Source organism: Zerene cesonia, chromosome 20 (assembly GCF_012273895.1).
Source record: "Zerene cesonia ecotype Mississippi chromosome 20, Zerene_cesonia_1.1, whole genome shotgun sequence".
Taxonomy (NCBI): domain Eukaryota; kingdom Metazoa; phylum Arthropoda; class Insecta; order Lepidoptera; family Pieridae; genus Zerene; species Zerene cesonia.
Window position 1 is genome coordinate 7,328,264 of NC_052121.1, and position 20,586 is coordinate 7,348,849.

Below are 20,586 nucleotides of genomic sequence, written 5' to 3' on the forward strand. Positions count from 1 at the left end.
AATGACAGATTCGAAATTCAAATGTAATATTTTTTTATAATTAAGTGTAACAGTATTTATGGCCAGACTAAGTAATTACCTAAATCTTATGTTTAGGGAAGCGAGAGAATGGGCTGGGGCATATTTAAATTATATTTTTGGAAATGTACAGATTCCTATATTATTATGAACCACAATAGAGTTTCTTGCCGGTACTTGTCTGTAGAAACTGCTTTCCGAACCTATGGTAAATGGCAAATGTATAGTTGTTTAAATAAATGTCTGTGTTGAGTATTATTTATTGTTTTCAATACAATGTTTCCCGTAATGCTTATAATGATTGAAAATTACCAATTTAGATGAAATTTACATCTAAAATGGTAATTTTCACATGATCAATTTAGTACATAGTTACATAAATATAATAGTTGAAATAATTCAGAGATTTTTTTATAAAATGCGAAGAGCATTTATGAACAACTTAAAAGATGATAAACTTAATATTTGTATTAAGTCGGACACCTGTTTCTCGCACTACCAATCGTTGAATAACTTTGCTCAGATCAGCGTGGGGGTTGCGTAAACGGAGGGTCGGGAGATCCCTAACATTTGCACATACATGTGATGTAGCTACGAAGATATGGAGTATGGACATGATTTATAGCAGTTACCTTAGTGTTTTTTATTTAGCATCACATTTCTTATAATCTATGGCATTTATAAAAGTAGATTCGCATATGTCGCCTGTGTCATTCAGGGCTGAAAAATATTTGGTATGAATTTTACATGTCGTTACATTCACCTTTTAGTTGTTATTGTTTTTTTTAAGGATGGACCAAACAGAGCGTATTGTATTAGAATAAACTGGCAACCGAGCTGGTGGTTCGCCTGATTGTAAGCGACCACCACCGCCCATGACCGTTCGGAGAAGTAGTGCCTCTACACGGTACGGTTTTCAGTGGGGATGTGGTACTTCCCCGTACTAGCTGGCCTGATGCATGCCGATGCGTGCTCCACCCCCATATAGCTGTATATTGGAAACATTTCGCAGTTGATTTGTCAAAATGTAAAATATTGAACCGCTGAAATTGTTAGATTAATTGACGATAAAATCAAACTTATATTTAATAAATACCTATCTTATTTGTTCTTGTCACCCTTACCCCTTGATAAGGGTCGTGACGGGCCGGAAGCCCCTTCATAGGGTTGTCAGTCCTTCTATCATGACGTTAAAGTTTCCATTAAAATTTTAATGCTTCAATTTCAATACTGAAAGTAACGATGTCATGGTATCTAGCTAATTGTATTAATTGTTATGTTAACGTTGTCTGTGACAAGTCAAAAAGCTAAATTACATCTAGTAATAATGAAATCGAGTTAATAAGGTTGTTAAACGCCGTGGGGTTTAAAACGGGCTTTCAGTAAACAAGGTGAAACAAGTTGTTTTCTCACTATAAACTGTATTATAAATTCGTATGTGCTAGTCGAGCACGCTTCGGCACGAATTGGGTCAGTTCGCACCGGGGAAGTATCATATCCCAATAGAAGACCGGCCTGAAATAGCTTAACTAATGTGTTTCGTTCGGTGAGCCGGAGGTCTACATCCTTTTCCTTACCATTCCCAGTCCTTTCTTTTATTCCTCTCGTCATTCCTTTCTTAATCCCTTTCCAATTTGAAATTTATGCCTCTCCAAATGTTCATGGGCGATGGTAGCGCTTACCATCAGGCGACCCACCAGCTCTATTGTCGACAGAGACATTATATTTTTCTTATATTTATGAATTTTTAAATTTCAAATAAATTTCTTTAATTTTCTTTATTATTTTGAAGGGGCCTCTTATCATAAAGTTTATTTAAGCAATATATAAACGCAATAAATATCATAAAAAGTGGTTTATTATAGCTTTAACCGTATATGAAATTGAATAAGTACATTTTTTGGCTTAGTTTTAGATTAAAATCTTTATATATCCATACCTTAAATTAACACTGTGTGCCACTTCAATTCTTAGACTAAATACTCATAACTATGGACACTAGTCGTCTAAACTGGGCCGACCCTGTATCTAAGTAACGATATGAAATGAATTTGATAAGATAGAGTATGAAAACAATGACACTGTATCCCTATTTCATTTAATTGCCTTACATATATAAATATAATTATATGAAAGAAACTGCGTCTACCAAAATGAAATACATTACGGAGCTTAATTTAAACCTGTTTTGTAAAGGTAAAGGTCAAAGCTATTACCAGTAATTAGCCTACTCTTTAACTCTCGCATGCATATATAAATAATATTTCAAAGAGCAAAAACATTAAGGACCGCTCGCGCACTTTAAATGGTTATGCAATGATTTTAGCGAGCTAAAAATATCATTTCGTATTAAAATCAACAATGGGTATACATATGTTGTCACGATATCGAGTTATGAAACTATAAATGTAACATACAATGGAACAGAAGCAAAGATATAATAATAATAGCAGAATTTTTCTTAAATGATGTTACTGTACAAATGTGTTACGTGCGGTAGTTGAACTTCGGATAGGAAATGTTGAATATATAAAATCTTCAAATAGGTAGTGATCGCAAGTTCCCTCTGTATCTCCACTTAAGAAATTTATGAATTAGCGAATTATTTAATAAAAGAATGAAATGTATTTACCAACCTCCTTCCAACAAAGTCAGCGTAGCCAAACAATGAACTATTTTCGAACGCAGTACGCAGTGTTATCGTGAATTAAAACGTGAAATTGCACTAAAATGTTAAAAGGCTCATTTTAACCGCCAATACTTAAATAAAGAACATGTGGAATCCAAAAGCAACGGACAATAGACAAATGGAGAAGCGAGTTGTCGTTGGTCGAGTGAGGCCTACGTGGGCGCGGAACCTTCCAGAGGCCAGAGACGAGGAAGAGAAATCTGAAGAGGTTACCATGATGCCGCATAGTGATCCACCATCGCCGAGTGAGCAATGGGATAAATATGGGAAACAAGATGATAAATATGACGTTTTTGGAAAGGTTAGTAAGTATTTATCGCAACCCAACTAAACTTATTTAATAAAACGTTACATGTAAAATTAGTCTCCTAAATTTTTTATTAATAATAATATTTTCAAAAATTATTTTCGTGTATTTCATCTTTCAGGTTATGCTGCTCGGTGATAGCGGAGTGGGTAAAACATGTATGCTCGTCCGCTTCCGGGATGGCACGTTTCTCGCCGGCAACTACATTTCCACCGTTGGCATTGACTTCCGGGTACACGCAACCGCAACAGCAATTTCCTTTTACATTGCCTTAACATACTACCGCTTTTTTGTTTTTACCATAGAGTTTTTATTGCAGCCATTTTAACTGGCTGGTTGTTAATTAGCATTCACTTTATTATTTATTAATAAGATCGTTAGCAAGGGTTCCAAGTTCAAATGGACCAGTCACGGGGATACGTAGCCGGTTTGCTGCTCCGCTATTGGTGTTAAAGTTTGGCGCGCTTTTTCTGTTCCCGCCCCGTTAGCTTGACAGCTGTGATTGAATCGACTCTACGGCTGAGTGATTTATTGCACCAAAGCACCGTTGTTTTTTTGTCTGTTTGATTTATGGTATGTGCCTGATGGTTATTGGAAAGCTACGACGGTCTATAGGCATTTAATTTATTTCTGTGTTTCTATTTGTATGAACTACTAATGTTTTATTTAAAGTTTGAATAGTTTTGTGGGAGAACATAAAATCATTACCTAAGTTTCTAGTTGTTTCATTAAAAAAAACGAAAAGGAAAAGATTTTCATTTAAACTACTATAATAGTTATAAATTTAGTAAGTCGGATAATGTGAATGCAATAAGTGCAAGCCTATAAATACATAAAAATATAACTTCTAATTTTATTATTATTTATTATTAAATATAAATTTGTGATGTGCATACAATATGATAACATACGTTCAAACAAAGTACTATGTTTGATATAAATGTATTATATTAGACCTATTTGCATGTTAAAATAGAAGTTTAATTTTATAACGTCGCTAATATAGTATCACTAACGCCATCTATTTCAGAATAAGGTAGTTACTGTAGATGGTATAAAAGTGAAGCTTCAGATATGGGACACTGCAGGACAAGAGCGCTTCCGTAGCGTCACTCATGCTTACTACAGAGATGCTCATGGTAAATACAATTTATTCAAAATTGAAATAACATTTGAGTGTGTCTTTTATAATAAAGATAAAAAACAAATGCTTGTACATATCTTAAGAAATAATGTAAACATCGCCATCTGTTGATACGATGCATTAAACTACATGGACTCTTGCTATTGGTTTGTTGTAATGTTGGTAGTTAGTAACGTCATTTTGTATTATCTGTGACAGTCATTTGGTTGATTGTTAATAAATCCATTATTTATAACTTCAATAATGTTTAATAATATTTGATTGTTCTTTAATTAGATTTATAAAAATATTTTTTTAAAACATATCTAGCTTTATGAATTTCCTTAGCGTCAAAAACCCATTATTTATGTACTTATTGCTGTGCTCACGGTTATTTCTTGGAAATTGACAAATTTCAGATAAATTTAAAGATTTCCTTTGAGTTTATGCTAGAGTCTCCTTAGGAATATATATTATGCAGTACATACGTAATATACAAAATAAAAGTTAAAAGAGAGTAAGAGAGAGTAGGCGTAATGGTTGGTAACCTAGAGACCATTGCGCCAGACAGTGTGGGTTCGAGGCCTACTGAGATTCTTTTTATGGTTTGCTATTCATAAAATTGTATAGCTTTCTAAGAGCAAAACATTTTTAGAACTGGACGATGTTAACGACTGGGCGAACTTTTTAGTTTATAATATGAATCATAATACCAACGTCTTGTATGTAATAATCTAATATAAATACGTGGACACAAAAGATTTCTGTCAATCTACCACAAATCCATAAAAAACAACACGGTTAATTAAGAAATTGGTTTAAACTACAACTTTAAAGATCATTTGTTATATAATCATATAATGCTTGCACATACGTTCCAGCATTGCTCCTTCTATATGACGTGACGAATAAAACGAGCTTCGACAACATACGAGCGTGGCTCGGCGAGATCCGGGAATACGCCCAGGATGACGTAGTCATTATGCTCCTTGGTGAGGAAATTCGACTGTTTCTATAGAATATTCGTACAACTATCCGATTTGACATTCGTTTTCTAAATAACAAAAAGTTTGTCATATATTTTATTATAGGTACTGACCTAAGAAACTATAGCAATTATAGTATTGGGCTTTGCAATAATACATTTTTCTTGACTAGAATGTGTTATTCAACATTAAATATAAAAAAAAAATCAAGTTTGATAAGCACCACTCTTTGCTAATTGCTAGTAAATTATTCTTTATCGGCGGTCCGCCATTTGGCGACCTTTTTTTAGCTACCATCTGGATACTCTTTCTATAATTATATTTTTCTGTTGGTGTTTTATGTGTTTAACCAGAAATTAGATATATATTATGGATATTGAAAGAAGAAAGAAAATTTTCATTCTGTTATTTTGTGGTAAACAAGTTAGAAAAACATTTTGAATGTAGCGTAGGATACTTAAGCGACATAGTTACATCACATAGGAGTCGATTAAACGCAGTTGTTGTAAAGGCATATAGGTATCCTAATATGATATGTTAGATAACATTAAAAATGTTAAGGTAGCTAAATAATGCTATGTTAAATCTGAAACGTGAAAACTGCTTTTAAATTTAAATACCATGATAAAAATACACCAACGCGACATAGATACCAAAGTTCATAATACTGTATAGTAAAACCTCATAAAAGAACATGATGTCACAAGCTTTCCAACGGTCTAGTTTTATTGACGTCGCACAGTAATGTGGAGCGGCATCTCCCTTCCAGGAAACAAGTCGGACAGCGGCTTAGAGCGGGCGGTGAGGCGGGAGGAAGGGCAACGCTTAGCTAGAGAGTACCAAGTCGCGTTCATGGAGACATCTGCGAAAACCGGCCTGAATGTGGAGGCGGCATTTGCCCACGTTGCACGCGCTCTCGTCGCGAAAGCGAACCCCGCCGATCCTGCCCGGCTTGCGGTGCGCGCGCAGCCGTCACAAGAACAACGCTCTTCCTGCCCGCCATGTTCGTAAACGCGCCATTTTCAAAATTCGAACTTGGATCCGTGGACCAATAGAGTGGACGGTCTTTGTGTGTTTTTGTGAAAATTGTATAAAGCTACCTAGGCACTTCGTACACTTTGCGAAAACACATTTTAAAATAAAATTAATACCCATAATTAATTAATATCCCTGTGATTTGAAACTCACCCGTTTCCTTTATACAACATATTATAGCTACTTATACTTTTTTTCCTTTTCGATAATTCATGATGCAAATGTACGGTAAATTATGAGATCCTAATCCGGAGACACATTTGTAAACTTATTATATAGTTTATATACTATCCTCTCATGTTTACTGTGGGTATAATACTGCAGGTCCTATTCAAAATCATTACTTTTAAATGCAATGTACACATATGTGTGCAGAGTTCTCGTGTATTCATAATCACAATGAGTGTGGGTCTCTTCAGTAATTATTGAGAGAGGATTTTATGAATGAATATTAAGGTACTAATAGGAACATAATATAATTGTATCATGTTTAGATAATGATAAAATTATTTAATAACACATTGTCATACATTTACAAATAACAGAACTATAATGCGAATAAAAATTCAAATTTCCACTTTGCATAATATCACAGATAATATAATGCTATAGATTATACTTTTATATTAAGGTTAATATATGACTTATATACTATCATACTATACCAACAATTTACGGGATCACACACCAACCACGCTTTTGGGAGCACTCATTTATAAAGTGCTTACAGAAAGTCGATTGGGTAAATAAATGTTTAAGTTGGAGTTAGACACTTAAATAATAAATATCACATACGACATAGTTCAGGAGTATTAATAATTTGATTAAAATTCTAAAAAAGTACATTCATTGGTGAAATTGTTATACATTTTTAAAGCAATTTAAAGATGTTCACTGTTTAGGGGTTTAATAATTAGATAAATTGATATTAACATATCAAGAAAAAAAAACATAAACCTCTATTACAGATTGCAAATACCTATTTCAAATATATACTAAATGTTTTATTATATAGATCGCATTAAATTATCATTAATTAAATATTTGTAAAAAATTGTATTGGGTTATTAGCTATGTCTGAGATTGTCAGAACCATATAATTATTTAGGTATTATATTATGTTGCTGCAACTGTTGTAGTTAAATATATTTGAAGAAAAAAAGGCTACTTGAATAAATAATAACATTACATATTTGTTGTATATAATACTAAGATTGTTATATCATATAACTATTATTTTTTCGGCTAAAACTGAATGCTTTATGTATTTATATTTTTTTAATCTTCCTTTTAAGGTCAATGATAAAGTGGGTTTCATTTCGAAACGTATGTTTCAACAAAACTGTGTATTATTAATGTATAATACATTATATGCAATGAAAATTGTGATGTTTTGCTGTGATAATTCACATTCACTGTCTATTTTACAATTTACTTTTTTTTTAATTTCACTGCTACATTTTCGTTTTGAAATTTACTACCACAAATAAGGAACCTCTACGGTACCTATAGTTACTACTCAAAAGTCATGTCTTGAAACTTATTATAATTTATTGCGAATTTTTAAAATTTCTAAGAATATGTAAATTGAGCGCTACACAAATACCTTTAAACGTAGATGGATTGTATAATATAATTATTACCAGGAAAGTATAAGTACATATTTCTATATTTCCCATAGTTAAGTATCAAAATTGTTGTAAGAGTCAGCCTCGTATCATTAATTTATGAGAAAATGTTACCATATAAAATATAAATGATCATAGATTTATTCATATTATAAAAGTTTCGTATGTATTAAGTACTGAATAATATTATTATTTGTAATAAATGTTGTGACATGCTTGCGCAAATAAAGTTATGGATTGAATACTGAATTTATTTTTGCATTATTAAATTCTCTTATAACCCTTTATCTATATGGTAATAATAAACAAAGCCAAAAACAGGTGGTTGGATGAAAAAAAAAAACAATAATTACTCGAGTTGTATTACAAAGATGATAAATGATAACACGATGATAAGCACATACCAAATTTTTTAAAGAATTCTGAAGAACATCTCAACAGTACTCCAAAAATGAAAATTATCTAGCATAGACAAATGTTGGTACTTCAATTAAATAAAAAGGACATAATATCAATCACTATTTTAAAAATCCCGCTTCTTTTAAGTAACTGTCAACTTCATTTTATTTCAAATTTGGCGCCATGCAACTTCGTTGTGTTGAAAGTGGGGAACCGTAACCGGTCAGAGATCTTAAACATTTTTGCATTTATATTTATTCATATGAATAAAAATACTCACGTGTAAAAGTTACAGTGGTTACAGAATTATGACATTTTTCAAAGCATATTAAATTAAGATTAAGAAGTTGTGTAAGTGTAAACAGTTAACACTTCTTTTTCATTTTATGATTTGGAATGATGTATATATTTTAGAAAATATTATTTTAACATTACAAACTCATAATAATGCTTAGTAATAAACACTTCATGTTATTGTACCCATTTTTGATTAAATAAATACAACGTATTGTACTGATTTGAATGTTTCATAGTAAAATTTTAGTTTGCGTAATTTTTGCACTGCAAGTGACAATTGCAATTATTACATTATTATTACAAACAATTATTACATTAAATATCCAAGGGGAATCGTTCAAATGGCTAGCACTAATTATTATGTATATATTACACAAATGGCTACAAAATACGAAATTGATAAATGTTTAGATGTATTCTCAGATTAAGTTTTATTTGTAATTGTAATTGTATCATATTCAGAGCAATAAAAATTGATAAATAATAAAAAAAATCATTTACTTATACTCAAATATAAATCTTGTGTAAAAAAACATTAACATAGCTAAATTATATTTTAGGTGTTTTATCCCTGTAAGTTTTATCTTTTTTCTTCTTATGTTGGCAGCCTTGTCGACATAATACGCGCACATGCGCAGAACGACAGGTGGTCGACGGCTCGACCCAGCTATTGCGAACGAACATCGACTTCTCATGCTCATCATCAGCCGCTATCGTGCTCAAGTAAGAGCGATATGCAGTGCTTTGTGTTGAAGTGGTCGTGGTGACATGGCGTCCGTATTTTGAGCGTTGTGAATGGTGTAAATAGTTCAAAATAGTAGTTTATTTACAATGAATGTGAATTATGATCGTGTTTGTAGACTGTGCTTGTCATCTCGAGGCGAATTACTGCCAATATTCCCTACCACCAGTTCGGATGACTCGGAACCTCCTGCCCTTGTATTGAAAATAAAGGAATGCGTGTCCGTTCAGGTAAGAAGAGTGATAATTAAGTTATAGAAAGGAGTTTTAAGTGAAAGTAGACCCTTGATGTACGTGAGAACTCGTCATCCGTCTCGTTTCGTGTAATGACAGGCAGTGTGTCTAGGTGGAGATGTCGTAAGATCGTCCACCATTTTGTAATGTACCACGGCTATCGTTCGACTCGTGGCCGCGTTGCGTTGCATTCCGTACAGCCGGCGAGGTATGGAACGCATGATGAGGGTCGGGTTTGGCATTATTCCCGGGGGCCTGGTCGGGAGGGGGTCTGCGTTAGATAAGCATGGCGCTGGGAGCGGGCGTATTGATTTATCGGACGACCAGGCCTGTGCAGCTTGTCTCGAGTGAGGAGCGTCGCTGTCGGCGTCAGTGCGCTATAGATGTGTGTGTGTGTGAGACTATCGAGCGGTAACCCTTGAGGGGCTCACTGGTCGCCACTCGTGACTCGACTCGCTTCTACTTATTCGGTTGAAGAGCAGGCGCTCGCCGCCGCTCGACTATACCTACGCCTACCTACTTAGTTTCTGCTCGCGCCATATCTATCTATACATGAGGCGCGGTTTCGCTCGCCATCGGGATGGAATGCGCGCTTCTTTCTGCCTTCGTAACATGATTGCGTATGATTATCTTTCCAGATAAACGAAAATGACGAACTGCCCACTAATGTCTGCAGGAAATGCTTGGATAATGTTAATAACTGGCATATATTCAGGACAGTCTGTGAAAGGACACAAAACAAACTACAATCTCTGATTCATAAAGAGAGCAGCCATCTAGAAGAGGTGAGGTTATTTTTATTGACTGTTATTTTAAAACAGTTGTTATATACTAGTATACATATTTACAAAATGGAAATTATTTTTCAGGTTCACATTAAAACTGAACCAAATGAAGGATTGTCAGATGGTGGATATGATGATGGGATTACAATTGATGGAACATATCCTGATATTGAGGTATGTGTGTGTGTGTTTTTATGGTTGTGCAATTTATACCAACAGGATAATTGTTAATATCCTCTATTTGTCTGAGTAATGCCTCATAATTATTTTATTTTATTTGTATGTAGATTTTGGTGTCAAGGACATTGATGTTAATATTTATTACAATGATAGAATGTATATTGGTTATTTATTTTTTATATAATAACATACATTTTTTTAAGGGTTTGTTACATTTACTTCAACCATTTTTGGTAAACATTTCAGAATGCTGGGCCCTCTAGTAAAATCCAACCTGAAGGACCTCCGATATTGGCATCTTTGGGACTCACTCCAAGAAGTGATAAGGTAAAGATTACTATTAATGCTCTTATCATGCACTGCAATGAACTGATAAGAGAAGTTGTGTACATGGCACTTCTATACTGTTTTTGATGATATTGTAGGAGTTTAATAGGTAGTAGTGTGTGAATAGTTCATTGGAATTAATTTTATTCACAGAAATATATAGATCCACGGATGGATTGGCAACGGGTTCATGCAATTCAGGGTATTATACAAGATGATGAAGTGATTAATTCTCTACAATCACTGGAAGAATGTGAAGTCTTGCATCATTCCGATCATGATTCAGATATGGAAGCTGATTTAACCTCAGAAATGCCAGATGACTGTCTCGATTGCAAAACTGGTTACATGTGCAAAAATAAAAGAGTCTTGTCCAAAAATCCAATGTTGCCACTTGATGAAAATATAGCTAAAGTAAAAAAACTGATAAATTTGAGGAAGCGAAATGCAAAGTGTGTGAAAAGTTGTCAATTCCCAAAAAATGCATGGCAACTAGTGGTTAGCGATGACATGCTAGAACTTATTGTTGCTTCTACTAATGAAAAGATCATAAAGAACTCCAAACATAAGGCCACTGATGTCAGAGAAATAAAAACATTGATTGGCATACTGTACTATCATGGCATAATGAGGCCAACACATCAGAAATGCAGTGACCTCTGGGACAATGACTTTGGTTCTATTTGCATTCGGAGAACAATGAAGTATGAGCGATTCAAGTTTCTTCTTGAGAATTTGAGTTTTGATAGGGAAGGTGATGACAGCTGCATTATGCAATTGGATATTATGAAACGTATTCGCAAGGTGTTTGAAATTTTCGCATTGAACTGTAGAACTGCTTGGGAAGTTGGAAATACAGCTGTTATTGATGAACTTTTATTACCAGTTTATGGACCATGTCCATTTAGATATTCCATGGAGAAGAAGGAAATAAAGCAGGGAATCAAAATCGTACTTGTAGTAGATCCCACAAATTTTTATGTCAGCAACTTGGATGTTATTACAGACCCATATTTTGGAAATGAAGATATAACTATAAAATTAGTACACCATCTCGCTGGGACCGGAAGAACAATATTTATGGATAGTTGGTTTGCATCTGAGACATTAATTAACAGATTGAAAAAAGAATATAATTTGTATAGTATTGCTGCCTTGCATCCGTGTGATAAAAACATTCCACCAGTATTTTTATCCCAGTATAGAAAGTGTAAGCCATTTATCAATGGGTTTATAGATAAAGATTTAGTTTTATCTTCTTATATTGATTCCAACTTAAAAGTGGCCAACATACTGACAAATGAACCTAATTATTATAAGAGAGGACACACAAGTCATTCCGTTGTATCAGCTTATAAGAGAAATAAATCGACAATTGAAGTTGTTGATGTTCTAATGCATTACTATACAACAATGCAGAATACCAATGATTGGACTATGTCACTATTTTTTCAGATACTAAATATTGCTTCCATAAATGCCCAAGTTATATGGAGCAGTGCTAATTCAACAAATGTAGTCCAGCGGCGTATTTTTATTCGTGAACTCGCGCTCAGTTTAATGGAAACAGATGAACCGTCTCAGCTTCTAGAGGAGTTCTTCATTAAACGGCCAAGGATGTCTGGTATAGGGTGTAATAGTGAGGCAGCTATCAGGCAAAGAAAACGGTGCAAAATTTGTATCCAATCAACTAAAAAGGATAGAAGAACAAGGCAAAGTTGCTTCAGATGTGGAACTTTTATGTGTAGAGAGCATACAGTCAGCATTTGTACAGTCTGTATGATGTAATTGTAAATAATAAATTTCATAGAATCTATCTTTATATGTTGAAACCAAGAGATCCAATAAATTATTTAATCCTGGCAATTCATACCAGAAATTATAAAGACTAATGGATAGTCACCTATGCTTGATAAGTGTACAAAGTCTGTTTAAAGTTGTTGAAAATGAAGTCTAAAAGTGCAGGTTACATACAAAAATTAAAGATACAGGGGAGCTAATCAAACCGTGTTAAAAAAATTAAGTATAGATGATAAAATTTTTGCTCTATTAAAAATTAAGAGATTTAGTTATATAGTTGTATAAGTAGAGCAATTGTTTGTTTTTATAATCCAATTGTGAAATTTATTAAATTGTTATTAGTGTAAATAAGATTATACAAGTCTTTTAATTTTTATTGTTAGACCAATTTGCATTAAATTTATCAAAACTGTTAAAATCTATTTTATTTTTTCATATAATTTGAACTTTTGAACAAATTCATATAGATGTGTCATATACAAAAATTTTATGTACATTTCAATTATTACTGTGCGTTATGTGTTTCAAGATTTTTTGGAAACCAATTGTTTCTTTTCATTACATACCTAATTTTTTTTATGTTGTATAACATTACAGGGTGTGGAAAGCGAAAAAGATGAAGAAGAAGAAGACGAAGAGATGAACGAACAACAAAACTTTTTGAACCCGCCCAACGTACCGGAAGTTTCCATTACAGTAATGCGCCCTACAGGAGAAACGCTACACGCGCGACAAGGCATACAGCAATTAGCATCTAAGGATTGCCTAGTTTGTGGCCGATCCTACAGGTACTCACACAATGCTCGACGTCACGAGCTCACAGCACATAGCTTCGATAGATATACAAACAAAATTACCAACAAAAAATCTAACCGCTTACAACCAAAACTGAGGCCTAATCCATTCAACCCTAAGGCCCGTTTAATGCCAAATCCTATAAGCCATAAAATGCAACTGATCCCAAATACTCCAATGGCTATCAAGATGATGCCAAAAAAAACCATTGTACCACCAAAACCCATTCCAATTAAGAATGTCAAACCACAACAAAACAATTTGCCATATCCTTTACGTATTAAAGCATTAAAAGATTTGCAAATCAAAAAGAAAGAACCACAAATCTTGAAGACGCTGCTTACAACGAAGCCTGAGGTGTTAGTGTCTGAACCTGAAATTCTTAATTCGGGTCCTGAGAGCCCTGAGACATTAATATCAGAACCTGAAATAGCTTCTTTTCAAGTAGAGACTATTCTATCAGAGCCAGATGGTTTTATAAATCATCAAGATGAAGGGGAAAATGATGAGGAAATGCAAAACCAAAGTCAGAACTATGATACTGTGGACATGGACTCTGACAACGAGATAGAAATCGCTCGTCAACGTGAAAATGAAGCTGAAGGTGACCAAATTGATGTCCAGGATGAAATGGAAACTGAACAAGCTATGAATAATGAAGAAAACGAAAATGAGGAACAGAATGATACTGACATTGAACCTAAAGATGTTGGTGAAAGTCAAGAAGATGTAAATGACGATAACAACGATAATGAAAAAGATGTAAAAGAGAATGAAGAAGGTAATGAGGAAAAAGAACCAAATCAAGATGAAGAAAACCAAGAAAATGATGCTTTCGATCCCGATTTACCGCCGCTAGCTCCAGTTGTGGAGATAAATGAAGATATGCAAACCACCTCTTATAACAGCGAGATGAATGAAGAAGAAGAATTAGAACTTGACGATTCAGCCGACCCTAATGACGCAGTCGATGGCGATGATAAAGAACTCGATCCGGATAAACAGTATGTCACCAAAACGCAAAAGGAATTTATCCAAAAATATCGCGATATTATTGAACAGATCAACACAAAAAGATGTCTTTGCTGTAATAAAGAACACCCAAGAAGAAAAGCAGTTATACAACATTTGCAGAAAAATGGACACAAAGTACCTAAACATACTTGTTACAATTGTGTCGTAACCTTCAGTCACATAGGTGCTCTGCTAAGTCACATGAGATCAAACACTTGTACTGATCTGTGGAAAATCATTTATAATGAAAATGGAATCAGTGATGATCAAGTTCTAGAAGATGAACCGAAAGATATCAAGGTGCAATACAAGGATATATTTAATGCTAGATCCTATGCTTGCAAGTTATGCCCTGCAAAATTCCAATTGAAACAATTTATTATGAAACATGTGTTAGATGTGCATGAGGATGGCCAATCACGGGTACATCTTGCTTGTGTTCACTGTGGGTCTCGATTCAAAGATAAGAACTTGTGGAAGAAACATATCCGTAACGGTGAATGTACTGTTTACATCGCCTGTGATTTATGTTCAGAGACATTCGGCAATGTGCAAGATTTCAATGAACATGCTCTGGCAATTCATGCTGGTAGTTTTGATCCTGATAATCAGAACAAATGTGTCGACGGTCGTCCGTCTGATTGCCCCATTTGTGGTAAAAAGAACAGTGGTTATCCTAATTTAGTAAAGCACTTGAAGATAATACATAATGAAGAAAAACCGCATTACTGTCAACATTGTGATTCTAAATATGAGTTAGCCACTGATCTTAACAAGCACATATATATGGAACATTCTGATAAGGTGTTAGGGGCGCAGTCCTCTGAACCAGACATGTCGCTTATAAAGGAAGAGACAGAGGAATATCATTATTCTTGTACAGAATGTAACGCTATATTTGAAACTGTCGATGCATGGACTGATCATCAGGTCGCAGAACATAATCAAATAGCGCACCATTGCGACCAATGTGAAAAGAAATTCCTGCGACCATCTGAGCTGGCAGAGCATAAAAATAGTCACTTGCGCGTCAAGTTATACCCATGTAATATTTGTTCCAATTCATATAGTACTCCACAAAAATTAGCGGAGCACGTCCAACAGACTCACCCTGGAATGGGAGTGGGGGCGGGAGAAACAGAATTCTTCTGCGATATTTGTGTGAGATCATTCAAGAGCCGTCAAGCCTTCTCAAATCATATGCGTATTCATGCTAAAGTGCCCTCTACTAAGCGAAAGTCTGGAGAGACTAAAAGTTTTGCCCCACAAATAATTGGTAAACCAATTCGACATTTTTCCATGGTACAACCTGGATTTAGTCCATTTAAACCAAACTGTAATGTACCAAACGCACCATATTCGTGCGATATTTGTGGAAAAGGATTCATGCACAAGAAAAACATCTGGAAGCATAAGAAAGTCCTACATGCGGATATTTTGAACGATAGAAATGATAGCGAGGAGAACACTATGCATGCATCCACAGAAGAAGACGAATACAATCCCGATGAAAATGGAGCTATTTTATCAACGCCACAGTTTAATAGCTTCAATTTTGCAAATATTGCAACTAGCATGCAGTCAGCGCCTTCTCAGGATGCCATGCCATATTCCTGTGACCTATGCTATAAGCGATTTCCTCTTAAAACTAGCCTGTGGAAACATAAACGCGCTAAGCATGGAATTATTAATGCGAGCGCCACAGAAAATTCGGTTGAGGTTAATAATAGTAGATCTAGTTGTACCATATGTAAAATTTCATTCACAGACAAAAAATCATACTACAGGCACAGGAAAAATGTCCACAAGTCGACTGTGCAGATGTGTAAAATATGTGGCAAGCCATTGAATTCTACACTGGAGCTTTATGAACATCTAAAATCTGCTCATGCCCGAGAATTGTTAGGCTACAATGCTAGCCAGGGCCCTAGTAAAGCTCAGGATATCAGTCAAGATATGGAACTTGAATATGAGCCAGAACCGGAGCCCGTGGACCCGAGTGCGGACTACCAAGCTCGTTATCCGTGTGACACTTGCGGAAAACAATTTGTTGGGTTGCTCGCTTTGCAAAACCACCAATGTATCAATCAAGTTACACAACAGCCCCAGACTTTCGATTGTGAAATTTGCCACAAAAGTTACACCTCTATTGCTGCGCTCAAGAGTCACCGTGGATGGCACCTGCGCTCGCCCGACGGCAAGGCTGCCGCAAACAATAGTGGCCTCTGGATGCCGCAAAACAAAGTAACGAGTAAAGTTAGTAAATACGAAGTCGTCGACCCATCTCAATTAGCCCGTGTCACGCACACCACCACCAGTCCGGCCTCCATTGCCAAGCGAAGGTTACCGCCAGAGGTGGAGGTGACCGTTGTAAATCCAAATAAAAAGATGCGATCCGACGACTCCATCGAGATGGATCAGCAGATTACATCTAGCGGCGCGGACGATAGATACTGTAACATATGCGATCGGGAATTTACGAAACGAGCTGCCTATCAGCGCCACATGGACGAGGTGCATCAGCCAAACTCTGTGTTCTGTCCCGTTTGCGACAAGAGCTTCACGCGGAAGTCCACTTTAATCGTGCATATGAAGAAGCACTACGACTCTGGAGAGGGCAGTTCGAGCATGACTCCGCAAGACGAAGACGCTAATTCGTGCGAAGTATGCGGGGAACAGTTCGAGAGCGCTAAAGCTCTGAGCGTGCACCGTGAGACTCAACACGGTGATGAAGACTCTAACGAATCTGAGGATGACGGTTCAGTCCCGCTCCCGCAGCCCGGGGAGTTCACTTGTGGTCAGTGTGGGGACGGGGTTGCCACTCCTCGCGATCTGATCGCGCACAGGACTATGCACTCGACGCCTACAAAGTTCTTCTGCAACATTTGCAAGGTTTACTTTGCGAGAGCGATCGACCTATCGTCGCACACGCGAGCCCGGCATTCGGATAATGAAAAAGTTTTCTTCCCTTGTGCTATGTGCGATCGGTTTTATATGAATAAGAAAAGCTTACAACGGCACATCGAAATGGCTCACTGATCTTCACTTTAAGGCTGGTTAAAGACCAGCAGGTTTAAATTTAAAGTGAATTGAACTCGTGTGCTGAGTGAGGTGGAGTTTAATGTAAATACGCGTTTTAAATGATTTTCTTACCTTAGGAAAAGGTATGTTTTACTTTTATTTTGTTGTCATTCCTTGTCTTGTTTGGTTTTGTATTGTGGTGAATAATTTTTAATTTTTATAAGTAAGTTCTGCTCATTTATTGCGTTATTTATTTAACTTTCAATTTAGCAATTGAAGTGACTCAATAATTTGATTTTGATTATTAACTATAAATATGTAAGTCGGGCCTTGAATACTAAGCCGAATAAGTTAATTGTTATTTCGTATTTTTTAATTAAGTGAAGTGATTATATCTATTTCTGTATTTTAAATACTGAAATAACGGGCCAAAATTTTCATATAGTCATTTAAATGTTTTGTTTTTATGTAATACATGTTTTGTCTTTGAATTATAAGGGCAAGATTAATTCGATCTTGGCGAGTTCTTAATATTAATTAGGCTCTTTTATTATACTTGTAAATAGTTCGATGACTACAAATTAGGGATATTGAGTTTTGATTTAAAGAATAATTTTAAGTTCCATTAAAATGTACTGATTATTTTATAGCAATTAAACTTGTATATTTTTTACCAATAAGTTAACCACAAAAATGCATCATCTCCTCATCTATGATAATTGTTCGGCCTAATTGCATTGTTTTAGAATTATGATATTTGGCTATACATTTCATCAAATTTTATCATTTTATATGTACAATAAAATTATGCATTATTTTAATCATTAAATTATTCATTTCAAATTATCAATTCAATCGTCTATTTTATTCAATAATATTGAATCAAAATTCTGCAAGGTATTTTATAACTTTCTTATTTTCGGTGATCCTGTATGGGCATTGTTAAATCTTCGGAATAAAAATAACTACCTCTACGTACTTTCAGCGACATGTAGTTAGATTCTCAGAAACATAGTGCCTTGTTGATTATATCCTCATGATTTTAATATTTAATTTTTAATGACTCATATATTAATTGGTATTTTATTGCTTTCAGTAGGCATAATGTTTTTTAAGAAAAAAGTCTGATTTATTAAATACTTTTTTACATCATGGTAATCGCATTGGAAATTAAACCAAATTGTTATATTCAATTTATTGATCTCCCATTTTATTTGGCTGTAAATTATGTTTTTTTAAACATTTAGAATATGTAAAATTATTATCCATAGATGAGGTTTTTACTTTGCCATCTTTGTGGTTTCACTAATAAAGTGACTTAATAAAATTTTGTTTTTTATTTTCTCTTTTCCTTATCCTCCTTTTTCACGGCCTCTTTTCCCCGTTGGTTATGGAATGTAATAAATCGTCTTTTATCATGAGCTGATGAAATGCAGCACGCAAGACTAGATAACTGTTTTCCTGCCATAATAGTCGTTACATTACAATATGAAAATATAAACAGTAAGTTCTTAATGGTAATATAATAGGAAAATTCTAAATGCATAATGGTAAAGCGACAAAAATAAAATCATAAAAAAATTCTCATGCCACCCATTCTTATGCGGGTTGTTTTTTACTAGTGAAAGAATCTTCGAAATTATTTATAAGTAATTACAGAGATATACACCTACACACAAACTATAGCTCAGCAGATGTTTTCAACACCCTGTCGAATTATAGTCCAAGAAAATGGGTAGGGTAAATGCGAATTTGAGACTAAAGCTTGAATTTTTGATATAATTTACTTTGAGGAATCTAAAAACGAACTGTGCAAGTTTTTTTTAAATTCACCCCCGAGAAGGGGTGAAAAAAAATAAGTAAAGTAGTTTTTTTGAAATTTTGGCGAAACCGTAAGTGTTAGATAAAAAAGTTTTAAATAAAATTTGTAGAGCGTAAAATTTTACACAAAAATGTTTCTATGACTTTTTTTCCTAAAATTGAAATTAACTGAAATAGGGTAGTAGATCGTAATATCGTAATATGAACTCAAAGTAAGTACTTACTTTTTGCTAGCTAACTAGGCGCAACTTATGCCAAGTTTCAATTAAATCTACTGAGTAGGTGATTAAAATTCAACGTTATTAAGATCTAGACATAATGTTATTTATAAGTTTGTGTCGATTATTATTATCGACTATTTTCCCATTCAAATTCTCTTAATTATCTCTAATGTTCAGATTTATGTAGCTGAGCTTAGTAGGGTAGGTCATGAGAAATGGAAATTTAACACGTTGGCTGCTGAAACACACCAGGTGTGTAAAAATGCTTGGAACCAAGGATGCGGCTTTACACGCCTAGCGTGTGGAAGCCGGCATCCGCGATAAATCGCGTCTACTGTGCGTAAAACACGCTGTGCGTGTTTTATTTTCTAAGCCGCCAGTGCGTGCGGGCAACACATTTTTATCATAAAATATATTTTTTATTATTTTCTTTGTTTAGATAGTTAGGATGTAATTTTAATAAAACGAAAAAGAAAATATTTTGTACAAATAATAAAAAATGAAAACATAAATTTACGTTGGACTACGTTTTATGTACAAAATAACCTCTCTAATATCATTGGTTGACGATAAATTGTTACGCTGTTATATTAACACTCCGAAGCAGAATATCTGAAGCGCGTTCAGCATGAAACTTTTATTGCTAATCTATATTCTATAAGGAAGAATATCTTTATGTACGAGTGTTAACAAATCAAATCCTAGTATTTTCTTGTGTTTTATTTTACACGAGTATTATACATTTAGAAATTCAAACTTTTTAACGGATTTTGAACGCGAATCTTTCATTACATTATTAACCCGACGTAAAGTGTTCGAAGCGTCGGGCTAATAATATAATGAATAAAACGCGTTTAAAATCCGTTAAACAGTTTTTAATTTCTAAATGTATAATACTCTAAAAAGTTTAAGGAGAGGTCGTTATTAGTACCTTTTCAGCTCATTGTTCATTATAATATATAAAGCATTTTGAAAAAAATACAAATATGTGTGCAGAAAAATAAAGACTACTGTAATTTCTTTAAAAATAAATCGCGATATCAGAAATGGAATAATTAAAAAAAAAATTGTAGAACACACACGGTGTGACCGTATGCACACGCGCAGCGTGGGCTCCCGCACCAGCGACAAAAGCGGTACGGCAAGATTGCCGCCGGTGCGGGAG

General features: G+C 34.6%; 2 protein-coding genes across 3 annotated transcripts in view; both read left to right on the top strand.

Annotated features, from left to right (window-relative positions):
* LOC119835311 (ras-related protein Rab-37) overlaps positions 1 to 7,179 on the top strand; it is a 47,981-nt gene extending 40,802 nt beyond the window's left edge. The window contains exons 1-5 of one of the 2 annotated variants that reach the window (XM_038360063.1): positions 2,596 to 3,008; positions 3,136 to 3,246; positions 4,045 to 4,153; positions 5,019 to 5,129; positions 5,893 to 7,179. In XM_038360063.1, the coding sequence (XP_038215991.1) occupies positions 2,793 to 3,008; positions 3,136 to 3,246; positions 4,045 to 4,153; positions 5,019 to 5,129; positions 5,893 to 6,134 (789 nt within the window). In that variant the 5' untranslated portion in view covers positions 2,596 to 2,792 and the 3' untranslated portion in view covers positions 6,135 to 7,179. Of the gene's footprint in view, positions 1 to 2,595; positions 3,009 to 3,135; positions 3,247 to 4,044; positions 4,154 to 5,018; positions 5,130 to 5,892 lie in introns of those variants that run through there. The other variant, XM_038360064.1, reaches the window with a different exon arrangement.
* A 1,931-nt stretch (positions 7,180 to 9,110) lies between these two features.
* On the top strand, positions 9,111 to 17,433 carry LOC119835273 (zinc finger protein 91-like). Its single transcript, XM_038359999.1, has 5 exons — positions 9,111 to 9,454; positions 10,096 to 10,242; positions 10,327 to 10,416; positions 10,669 to 10,749; positions 13,147 to 17,433. Exons 1-5 carry the CDS (start codon positions 9,314 to 9,316, stop codon positions 17,395 to 17,397), a joined length of 4,710 nt encoding a protein of 1,569 aa, XP_038215927.1. The 5' UTR covers positions 9,111 to 9,313; the 3' UTR covers positions 17,398 to 17,433.
* Positions 17,434 to 20,586: the final 3,153 nt, after the last annotated feature.